The sequence below is a fragment of the Populus alba genome, chromosome 17, assembly GCF_005239225.2.
Source record: "Populus alba chromosome 17, ASM523922v2, whole genome shotgun sequence".
NCBI lineage: Eukaryota > Viridiplantae > Streptophyta > Magnoliopsida > Malpighiales > Salicaceae > Populus > Populus alba.
Genome location: NC_133300.1, coordinates 6,894,145 through 6,906,952, shown reverse-complemented (window position 1 = coordinate 6,906,952; position 12,808 = coordinate 6,894,145). Strand labels below are relative to the sequence as shown.

Sequence of the window (12,808 nt, the reverse complement as noted above, 5' to 3'; positions counted from 1 at the left end):
ACGATCTATGGCTTGGAAGAGATAATTTTTGGCTTGTAAGTCCTTCAACCTCTGATCTGCCACCTCCTTCCTTTGTTCATCTGTGAGATCAACATTATCTGCTGCAGCAGATATTCCAGCTTCAACTACATTCCAGTATTCTTTGGAGCGGAGAAAATTCTCCATCAATATGCTCCAATGATCGTAGTGCCCAACAAACCGAGGGATTGCTGGTTGAACAAAACTCCCTTCACTAGTCATTTTAGCTACGGCTAAAAAACAACTTGACACAGGTTTCTAGCTGCTGCTAAAGAGAATAACCGTGTGCTCTGATACCAAATGATAAACTCGATTTATTGATGTTATGAATGAATCATTTATTAAGCATCATTGGTGGCTTTATATATAGCCATACAGAAGGAATCAACTAACTGAAATAACAGAAAAAGCAAAGAACATGGGATATGGCCAAGGACCAGATCAACACCCTGATATTCAGGGATTATTGCTAACAGAAAACGTAAATAGCTGAAGATTAAGTCTTCTCAGGTGACAATTTGTTGGCAATTGTTGGCAGTTCTATTAAAAATAACTAATTTATTAAATTTATGATGAATTTATCGATAATTTTTTTATTTATTTTATGTATTCCATAGAAAATTACTTACAAAATATAGTTGATCATTATTTACATCGTTAATTACCTGTAAAAATATTTCATTAGTATTTCTGTTTTAAATTATTAATGAGATGTTTTTCGTTGATATTTATTAATTTTTTGATATATTTTTCTTTTTTACTAGAGTAGAGAATAAATTGAATGACAAGGACAAGATTAATTTTTACACGTACCAGTGAGTGGCCGCCCCACTGAGTTTTGTTTTTTTCATTGACCAAAATCACTATAATTCATTTTTTATTGGAATAGTAATTGAGAGGACATTCATCCCAACTTATTTACAGAATAGCTTTATCTTGCTCGACCTCAAATAAAATTATAAATTAACCTAAAATATAAATGTAGTACAAGAAACTAATATTTGTGTGTACACAGAATATAGAACAGGGTGTCGATATGATTGTAGTACAGAAGCTTGCTTTATAAATTTATTCTTTAATTGTGGTCGAAGAAGCTATGGTTTGTTCTTTTCATTGGCCAAAATCAATATAATTCCTTTATGATTGTAATAGAAATTGAGAGGACATTCATCCCAACTTATCTGCAGAATAAATTTATCTTTCTCGACCTCAAATAATATTCTCTTGAGAAAAGAAGTTTATACCCAAGGATAATGGATAATTAAGTTCCAGTCTACGTTTAAGTTCTTTAAATAATTTAATTGTGATTTTTGTTTTTAACTTGGACTTGTATAAATTAATTCACGCAACAAATACTTGAAAACCGGAGAAAGGGATAATTAATTCGAGTATTTTTATTAATCTTATTGTTTCACTTGAGTTGAGCGTGGAGTAGAGTAAAGAGTATACCAAACCAATAGCCGACTATGTATTTTTAATATTATTATTTTTACTTTTTTGTTAATACATATAATATTTATATGCATTAAAAAATAAAACTAATTATTAAACTTTTAATTTTTAATTAAGATTTATTTTATATAAAAAAGTATTTAATATGTTAATACATAATTATTAATTATCACGATATTACATATATATTGAAAAAATAACTAGTTTACGATGTTACTTTATAATTGAAATTTAATTTTTAATTATGAACATAAGATGATAATGATAATTAATTTTTGTTTTGTTAAAGATATATAAAACTAGTATTTTAGTGCTTCTTAGTATTATATGCAAAAATCTTCTAGATGATGAAAGTTGGCTGTAATTAATGAATTTTGTTTTTCGAAATACATGACATAAATGAATTTAAGAATACTAAATAATTCTCTATAGTCTTGATTTTTTTATGTTAAAAAAAACAATTCTTTTTTAAAATAAAATAAAAAACTAATAACTCACTAAAAAAATACATAAAACAATTCTTTCTTATTACATGACATGGAAGATCCTATGACATATAGCTAAATTATGGCTTCAAGGGATGCTTTCTAGAGGCGATGAAATAAATTTCATTTTATCAAATAATACAAGGTTTAAAACCAATTGATTATATATATATATATAAACCTTTAAAACAAGGTTGGTAGTTACAAGGCTTAAGCAAAAGGAATAATTATAGTGATAAGTATGCTCACATAGAAAGAATAGCCTTTGTAAATGGAGTTTTGGCGGGAGAGGTGTACATAGAACAACATGAGAGTTCTATTCTATATAAAAATGAAAAGAAAATGTGTAAACTAGTAAAATCCTTATATGAATTGAAGCAAACGCCAAATCAATGATTTGAAAAGTTTGATTTAGTGATCTTATGATATGGTTTTGAACGTTATTGTAAAAAGAAAGGAATTTATTTGAAGTATATAAATGAGTATATATGTATGATGTGCTAATTTATCTACTTGTGGATGATGTGCTTATTATGTTAAAAAATATTAAAGGTATTGTGAAAAAAAAAGTATTTAACATCCTAATTCAAGAAGAAGGATATTTTAAGTCACGTTGATGCTATCTTGGATACAAAGTTTAAGCAACGTAGTTATACATTAAGTTAAATACATTATATTAAAAAGTGATTTAGAAGTTCAAGCATTTGAATTTTAAAGAAGTTAATACCTCATTTTGTGTAGCTTGTAAGGTTTGATGAATACCAAAAGACAATACCGCACTTTAAATAAGCTGGTGCAATAAGTAGTAATTCATTAAAAAAAAAAAAAACATATAGAAATATATGCATGTGTCGATTTTATTATGTACAATTGTTTTTAAAAAAAATTTGGTAGTCTTCTTTTTTTTGAAACATATAGAAACTTTATTTTTTTTTAGAGTTAGCAGTATAATATTCCATAGAACAAAATTCTAAAACTAATTAGCTGAGCATTTATTTGGTAATAGTGGTTATATTGTGCCTTAATCATTCCTTGTAAACTCCCTATACTACTTTCATAAAAGGTGGTCACTTGATGATCATAAACTCTTTTGAGATTAGGTTAAAAGCTTACCCTTCATATAATGGCTTAAAACTTGTCCTTAAGATATGGATTTCTTAATATTTTATTTTGCATCAAAGTAGACCAGATCAATAACTGTGAAAACTACAAGAATTTTTAGGTGAAGACCATTACTTCTTCTAAAAATGGGTAAGAATCTAAGATAATGTAATTAGTTGGGGGAATTGCCCAATGACCAAATCCGAGAAATTACTACATATAAAAACTATTTTGTCTTTTTAAATGAAAAGGGGATTAAACCCACCATTTGTTTTGTAATATTTAATATGTACGGGATTTAACCAAGATGAGAATTAATTTGGGCAAGATCTTTTCATATTAATCAAACTATGGATTTCGTCCATACTCCATAAAGAAGTCATGGATTAGCCTTTTGAACAGGTTAATCTATATTCAATATACGTGTACATACACTTTCATCAATAAGCATATATGTATTCATGCTTTAAAGTTTAAATGCATATGAGCATATGATAAGTTGGAATATAGATCCCTGAAAAGCTCAAATCCATAGAGTTTATAACACCTGACTTGAACAAAGAAATATGAAAGATGATTCATCGTAATGCCTGGTTTCAAGAGGAGCTAGATTCCCTGAAGGTTAACATGCCCACATCACTAGCTTGCTAAACGGCCCACATCATTACCTTGCTTGCCTAGACACTCAAACACCTTTCTGGTGGAGGCCTATCCAATCAGCCCAGGACTTTTATAACAATTTCACCTAAAGAAAGGATGGGTGGACAAATTAAGAACCTTAGTGTAATACAATAGTTGTACAATAAACAATATTTTTATCGACCTTAGTAGTTGTGGATCTATTCACCAATGAAACACACAAGACAAAATCCTTTAAGGATATTAGTAATGATAAAATAGTAGATTTGGAAGCTAGAATAAGAGTTATTGAAGGAGTGGACTTGTATGATCTTGTTCAAGCCGTTGAGATGTGTGTAGTTTCGAATGTGGCTGTACCAAAAAAGTTTCATGTGCTCAAGTTCATAAAGTACATTGGAACTCAGTTTCTTGTCACTCACCTTAAATCTTATTACAACAAGATGGCATAAGTAATACATGATGAAAAATTGTTGATGCAGTTCTTTCAAGGCAATTTAAGTAGGACAACATGAAAATCTAAAAATGAAAAGACCCCATAAATGCTTTCATTAAGTAGTATAATTATGACATGAAAGTCTTTCTAGACAGATCTACCCTGCAAGGTATGAAAATGGGTTATAGAGAATTTGTCCAAGAATACACTCACGGGTGGTTTGGTGTAGCTACTCAAATAGGTCTTTCACTACTAAAAAAGAAGATGGCTAGCTTGCTTAAGATGTCCTACTTTGAGTTTTTGATTGGAAGTGTAGCCCTGCACTTTACTAACCTAGTAGTTAAGGACGAGATGATTGAACAAGTTATTAAAGTAGGAACTGTGAACTTTAAAGTAATGATGGAATCCGAGTTAGGGAATGGCTCTAAGATTGAAAATCTTATTCCATCAGATCTTATTGTGTTATCAGTTGTTGCTTAAATGCCACTGTTAAATATTGACAAACCTTTACCACTCAAAAATATTTATGAGCATCTCCTAAAAATTGGATGTATTACCTTGATTCCATCATATCCTATAAAACCATCATTTACTAGGTAGTATAATCCAAATAAGTGTGAATATCATGATGATATCCTCGACCATTCAATCAAAAGTTGCAAAATGATTCAAAAATATAAAAAAATAATTCAGAGCTAAAAAAATAAAAAAAATTCAAAAGTACAGTTGGATCATAATGTCAAACACTATCTTAGATGTTAATCTATTCCACAAACTTCTATAATCTTCTTGTATTTTTCAAAAGTCTCTAGTATTCTCTAAAACTTTTGTTTTTTGTTTTAGACAAAAATATTTTCCCTCTTTTTTGTTTTTGAAATTCAAATACATTTGATTGATTGATAATGATGATGATTATTATTTTTACTCTTCTATAATCATATGATGATTGATTGATGATGATGATCATTATTATTATCATAAAAAATTATAAAATGCCTAAAACTTGGCCAAAATGTGAAAAAAAATTAATATTTGTTTTTTCAAAAATATTGGGATAAAAAGTTGAACTCCTATGTTTAGGGAATTCAGCAAGGTGAAAAAAAAAATACAACTTAAGACATGCTTAAGTTAAGAAATTGAGCTCGGAAAGAGTGATTACAATTGTCTATGTTAAATCAATAAACAATTAAGTTCTTTATTAATTAAAAAACTTCAATCAAATATGATAAATTAACAAATTGAACTCAATGGTTAGATTGTGATGCTAAAAGATTTTAGAATCCAAGTGAGAATAATTTAAACTTAAGAATTAAAATGAAAAGAATGGAAGTTTGAAAATGTATCTTTTTAAATTTATGTTTTAGACTGCAGTCAAACAAATTTGAATGAACATCTAGTTGAGGTTTTAATCATGTTTTAATCCTATGTTCAGTTTTGGAGTTGATTTATTAATTTATTTTCTTTCATTCAAAAGTTTTGAAGATTTCATTAAATTTTATGGATAAATAATGGTAAAATGTTAATTATTGGCCACTGAACACTATAAATAATATTCTTTGTTTTGCTATTTAATTAAGACCTCAGGGGTCTTGATATTAGTTTTTATAAGAAAAAGTTTGAGAGTATGGTAATTAAGTGTTTTTTATTTATAAATACATTAAAATAATATATATTTTTATTTGAAAAAAAATTAGCATTAGCATATTAAAATGATTGAAAAATACAAAAAAAATATTAATTTAGAGCAAAGAAAAAAATCAATTTTTTTTAAATACTTTTAAAATATAATAACAAATTTAATCCAATATTATTTCTATGTTGCAAAGGATCAACAATCATCAACTCCGCAACACAATATGGTTTTAAATTTGAAAAACAAAATTGTCATATGTTGTTAAACTTTGATTTTTATTTTTGTAATAAATTAAGTTAATTTCATGAGATTTTCAATGAGATTATGTGATAGAAGCATATATAAAAGAATGATTTTATATTTTGGGACAAATAAAAGCAATTAGATTCAGGAGAACAGATGGAATGATACACATAAAATTACTCAACCATTTTTTTAATTAAATAAATTAAAATTAAAAAAATTACTAATATGTACAAATTGATCAAACTCAAAAAACATTTACTTGAAATATAAAATCATTCTTCAATCCCCATGTATCGATCTAACTCCATCTAAAGGCTTAGAATATAGATCAACTAATACTTTTTTTTTTGTTTTACTAAGAAAAACAAACTTGATTTCTCTAATTATAGGCTTAAACTTTTCAACAGTTCCAAGTACAATTAACAACATGATCCGATAGAAAGCTGCCATTGCAAATAACATGGCAAGATCCATCCACTTCGAGTAACGCATTTCCACCTGCCATATAATTCTCAAAATTTCTTCACCTTCGATGTAAGCAGGCCCTCCTCCTTGCAGCACTTGACCATTAGGAAACGTCAGTCCTTCAAACTCGTTTTTAAAGAGCCCCTGGTATGCATATCTATGGAAAGCAATGTAGTATAACGGATATCTCCAGAAAACCAACGGAAGATCACGCGGCAGCCGGAAGAAACCGCCGCTTAGTATCATTAACCCTTGGATCCCTGCTCCTGTTATTAGACCCATCAGGAAATTTGGCATGATGCTTGCGACAATCAGCATTAGGCTTTCCACCAGCATCATACAGGCAAGGAGAGTCAAGGCAAAGTAGATGAACTGCGCGCAACCTTGTTGGAGGCCAACAAGGTAGTAAGTTATTGCTCCGGGAATCAAAGATATAACAAGCAAGAAGGGTGTTGAAGAAACTGTGTTGCTGACGACAAATGCAGCCGACCGATAATGTCCGTTTAATCTTTCCCGCTGAAAAACCTGGCTTGAAATGGAAGTAATTACTTGCTAAATGCTACTACTTCCGGGGACAGAATACTTGATATGTAGTTATGAACTAACCTTCATGTCCTCCACAAATGAAGGGAAACCCCCAATAGCCATGATTGTCAAGAAGGAAGCTGTGAACATAAGCAGTGAACCTCTTGCCTATGAAGCAGAACAGTCATGACTTAATTTTTTTCACAGGCAGTAATTTCTCTCACTAAAACAAACAAAGACACAGTACTTACCTGTATCGAGCTGTAACCAGAGCCTATGTCATAGAAAACGGATCCTAAGCCTGAACATAAAGCAATATAAATGGCCAGACGGAGCCAGTAGTAGCCTAGATCTCGATACATGTTCACAAAAGACCTTCTTGTGAGAATAAGGCACTGGGAAATGAAGTTAGCCTGGCTGCCCTTCTTTAGCTCTTCCCTGTCCTAAAATGCATATAGAGATGCAGACTAATACATTAAAAAGCATAAAACTTTAGCCTGCTGAAAATATTATGTTTTCATTGCTACTTAACGTGTCTATAGCCTTACTCACCAAGCTACATATTTCTGCTACATGTCTTTGGATTTGCTGGCAAGTATGTGATGATTTATAAGATCTTACAAGAAAATCGATTGCTTCCTCGGTGGTTTTCTTTGCATGGAAACCTTGATCCATGTCCTAACAACAAATGATATATATTCAGAATATAAAAAGAAAACAGCAATATCTCCAAGCAAGATTTGTCACGATTCACTGTGCAAACCTCATCAAAATCTGTGTTGATTGTGTGTAGGTAATGATCAGATGGGTTTTGGTGACTCGGGCAAGGGAAACCGTTCGATTCAAAAAACTACAGTCAAAAGTAAAACAAGTCATGAGCTATTAGAGCTTTAAGAGCTGAAATAATTTTCCTAAAATAATTTGAATATTGACATAAATGTATGTACCTTGTTAGCTCTATCAGAGCGACCAAAGTAAATTGTTCGTCCCGAAGACAGAAGGCAGAGGTTGTGAAAGAGCTGAAAGACTTGGCTGCTAGGTTGATGAATGGATGCAATAACTGTCATTCTGTCTTGCTTAGCAAGATCGACCATTCGTTTCATGACATAATATGATGCAGCACTGTCAAGTCCACTTGTTGGCTCGTCGAGGAAAAGAAGCTTCGGTCGAGTTAAAATCTCTATGCAAATGCTCACTCTCCTCTTCTGCCCACTGCTTAGGCCCTTGTTGCTCCATCCTCCTATTCTTGTGTCCATGGAGTCTTGTAACCCCATCTCTTTTATTGTCGTCTCTGCTCGCTCTTTTTTCTTGCTTAATGACATTGAATTGGGTAGTTGGAGTTGAGCTGAGTAGAAGACAGCTTCTCTTACAGTTAGTGTCCATGTTATAACATCGTCTTGAGTCACATAAGCCTACATTGACATGACATAAGTGGATCGTCCATTAGTGAGACCAAAGCACACTTTGCTTGTGATCAGAAGGGATCGAACATGAAACAAAGTTTATGTGAACACAAGGACATGTACAAATTGAATGCCTAGAAAAGAAGCAAGAAGAGATTAACTCAGTCAATTTCTAATATCAGTGATCAGAACTCTGCAACAATTTGAAGTTCGAAAGGCTAGTTCTCATACCGAAGTCCCATATGCCAATGGCTGTTTTCGACCATTGATTAGAACTTCTCCAGAATGCTTTGTGCTGGAATCTAATCTCCCTGGGAAGAGTACTGTATTATATCAGAGTTATGCTTACAGCACATTGAAGAGTGAAAAATTTATCAGTATAAGATAAATTCTTAATGCTGTCTACATGATCTCTGTGTTCCTTTTTTTTCTTTTTTCTTTTTTCTTTTTGCTCTGAACTGTGGACCAAGTACAATCCATCTCTCAACAATTACACTATGCTTTCTTGAACTAATATACAAGTTTCTTAGGTTAAAAAAAAAAAACAATTCTTAATGCTTGGTGTAGTAACTTAATGGATTCAATACGAACACACAGAATGGAATTGGTAGTAATTTAATGCATTTTTTTTAATTATTTATTTTATGTATGTGTTCATGCTGCTTTGGTTTAAAAATTTTCGTTATATATATCCCTTGACTCACAAATAATTTTATCTTTCCATTTTCAAACAGGGTTTTAGTGACAATGTTGTAGTGGTCAAATCTTAAGTTGATTTTGGCGACGCCGATTTGTCGCTAAAAATAAAAAAATAAAAAAGAGTAAAAGGGATTAATTGTACGGGAAAACTTCAATATGATCACTGCTCAAAACCTATATTTTCTATCCCATCCAGCCCTCAGGTCGAATCCAACCCACCATAGCATTTTCTTAGAATGTGTTGGAACTAGGGCCATTTGGCCTTGGCTTTAGAAAATTTGAAAGCTCAAATGACCTTTTGTTATATATTATTTTTATGAAATATATTAGAATAATATTTTTTTTATTTTTTAAAATTTATTTTTGATAAAAATATATTAAAATAAATTAAGTATTTCTGTTTAAAATAAATTAATTTAAAATATTTTTTTTTGTTTTTTTACAAATACAAACAAACGATGCCTTCAATCAATAATCATCCCTAAGGGATGAAATTCACTTCGTGGAAATATAAGAAATAATTTAAGTATTTTTGTTTCTGACAAAACCTAAAAGATGGCTAGATTTTTTAAAAAAAAATGGTTTATTGATGATTAAGATAGTGAAAGAGTGGTAGTAAGCCGGCGGTGAACAATGCAGTTTTAAAAAAAAATCAATTCAATCTCAAAATAAATAAAATTATTTGGTTTTTTCTTAATTGATTATAGAGATGAACATAATCAATAACCACAAACACAAGGATTATAAGAAGGTGATTTTTTCATATGATTATTAATTTTAAAGCTTGTAGAATTAGTTAAAGTATTTGCAAGCTAGCCTAAATATATATTAATAATAATTAAAAAAAAAAGATGATTTTTTCCAACACATGAAAACAAAAGGTTTGAAACATAATTAATAATCACAAACACAAGGATTAAAAAGGTGATTTTTACATCTGATTATGAATTTTAGAATTTATAAAATTAGTTAAAGTATGTGCAAACTAATCTAAATATATATATTAATAATAATAATAATAAAATAAAAGATGATTTTTCCAACGCATGAAAACAAAAGGTCCTTGATGTTTATAAAGTGTGGCATTGTCTTTAGGCCAATCTAGCTGGCTTATTATACAGCTCTGCTCCAAAAGGAATAGTTTTAATTAAAACCTTAATTAAGAGACTTTCATGTTAAGAATCTGGATTTCTCAATTAATAATTAATATATAATACAATAAAATCTTATATATATATATATATATATATATATATATATATATATATATATATATATATATATATATATATATCCCCTTGACTACTCAATAATTGGTATAGAGATATGCATGCATGAATATAATTAATTAATCATGCAGCATCTAATTTCAGGAGTGTCTAGCACCCGTGAAGGCTGCAAACATTTCCTTGATTCCTTCACCGGAAAAAAGAAATCGATGCATGTGATCAAAGAGAAAATAATTGAAGAGTTTCTTGGAGAAAAGAAAGAGACAAGGAAAATTACCAGCTAGTGCGTCAAGAAGAGTAGTCTTGCCGCAGCCGGAAGGACCCATGATTGCCAAGACCTCCCCAGGCCGAGCATAGCCGGTGAGTCCTTGAAGAATGGATATGCACCCATGTTTCCAATCTGAAACCGTCACACCAAGGTTCTCCCATGTTATTGAAACATCCTTCCGGTGGGCATCCCGGCAGCTTCCAAAGGCTGGGCCATTTTCCAAGTCTACTGCCTCCATAGATTCCTCATTTGGAGACAATGCACTGTTGTCTGTTTCGTAGCTGGAGCTAGGTGATGAAGAAGCCATGCAAGTCTTGCCGTCAGCAGGCAACTTGATCATGCTGTCTGAAAAGGGATTATGCATTGTGATTTAAGGATGTTCTAAGCTTAAAGGAATTGGCGTGTGGAATCTCTGTACAAAGCACGTAAAGACAACTAAGAGCCCTCGTAAATGGAGGAAATGAAGACCACTTGTGACTTTAGGGAGATTTTTACACTCTCTTTTGTCGAGGGATAACTCCATTTTTGTTAAGAGTTAAGATATGAGCTGAATAAGAACAAAATCATGTGACATTTGACCGTAAATTCATTGCTAGGATCAAAATTGATGATACTTATCCCACATGGATTAAGAATTGAGAATTAAGCTTATGACCTTCAAGTGTTACTTTTTTAAGATATATTTTTCATAACAGAGGTTCAAGATATAATTCTTTTGAGTTGTCTCCTACATAATGTTTGAGACATCATTATCAATAATGTGTTGAGAAAAGGCATTGATATAACCTAATTAAAGTCTCAATTCTTTTCTCCAAATTAAATAAGCACAGAACATAAATTCTAATATACAAAATCCAGGCAGAATTATAATCCACTCAATTTTTTTTTATTAATAGGATCACAAAGTTCTTTCCCAACTCAGGTAGAAGATATATATATACACTAAATTCATCATCATAAAAATGTATTTCATTAACAACAACAAAGAAAAATGATTAGATCTCACCAATTAGGTTTTTGAAAATACTCAAAAGTGAAACCTTTTCAACGATTAACATTATCTAAGTTGAAGAGCTCATCGCTGGGAATATCATATCAAAATTTCATTAAAATAGGTAACAAATCACCATTCAATAATCAAGGCACAAAGATAAAGAACACATTTCTTCTTCGGTTTCTCTTACTTTTAGGCCAAAAGCTCTCCTTCTCTTCTTTTTTTTCCTTTTGTATATATTAGCTCACAATGAAAATAAGCCAAAGTTGGCCTTTTTATACCTAGTCATTTATATGATTTAAAAGGTTTTAAGCCTTTGTCCTTATTTTTCTTAGTTTATAATCTGCAGCAACCATGAGGAAAAAAAAGGAGTTTTTGTATCCATTCTTGCAAATCAAAAAAGAAATACCAAATTTCAAGAACCCATTCAAGATTAAGGGTGTATAGGTAGAATAAACACTTAGAGGCAAGGAATTAACAAGAAAAATTTGAACAGAAAAGGGAGGGGAGTGTTGACTATCCATAGAAAAAAGGGGCGGTCAAGAATCTTTGACTGGTTGAAGATCAAAATCTTGATTCTTACCGGGTAAGATGTTCTAATCATGGTCCTATAAGTCATTTCAAATTTGATTATGAATTGATGCCATGATGTTGAATTAGAGATTATGGTTTTTAGACTTGAATTGGGTAAAATGTAATAGATGTTAAAATTAAGTTAATTCATGTGTTATATATGGTTAGGGACATGAAACCATGATAACTTACCTAGAAAATGTAGTTTGTGAATGTTGTGTCTGGACAAGCTCATCTCCTGACTCTTGTTGAGATTTTGGGTAAGAGGATGAAGGAATTAGGAATTAGGAATAGGCTTCTTCATAGAAATTATAGTTTTGGATGTTGACTAACTAAGAAAATTGATCTTGCTTAATTTGGAGCTATAGAACTTCATTTATGGGTCATCAACTGAGACTGGGTCGTGATAGACCCTGTAAGGCAGTAGGACTGATTAGTTGATGAGTAATTTTGACTATCTTGAGGGCAGAACTAGGTTCTCCTTACTCAAAGAACTTGTAGCCTCTGGAAACTTCTATAAAAATTTAAGCATAATTCAACGGTTGAATCAAAAGTTATGTCTCTTTTGAGCTGTTATTTTTATTAGGCATGACTAAACCTCCACTTCAGTGAGTAGCGATTCCAAATCTACTCCATGGAAAACGA

At 31.0% G+C, this 12,808-nt stretch overlaps 1 protein-coding gene across 1 annotated transcript; it reads right to left on the bottom strand.

Annotated features, from left to right (window-relative positions):
• Positions 1-6,286: 6,286 nt before the first annotated feature.
• On the bottom strand, positions 6,287-10,960 carry LOC118048757 (ABC transporter G family member 1-like). Its single transcript, XM_035058568.1, has 8 exons — positions 10,606-10,960; positions 8,632-8,711; positions 7,945-8,409; positions 7,761-7,847; positions 7,550-7,675; positions 7,249-7,440; positions 7,079-7,165; positions 6,287-6,997 (listed from the first exon to the last, which is right to left on the bottom strand). Exons 1-8 carry the CDS (start codon positions 10,958-10,960, stop codon positions 6,287-6,289), a joined length of 2,103 nt encoding a protein of 700 aa, XP_034914459.1.
• Positions 10,961-12,808: the final 1,848 nt, after the last annotated feature.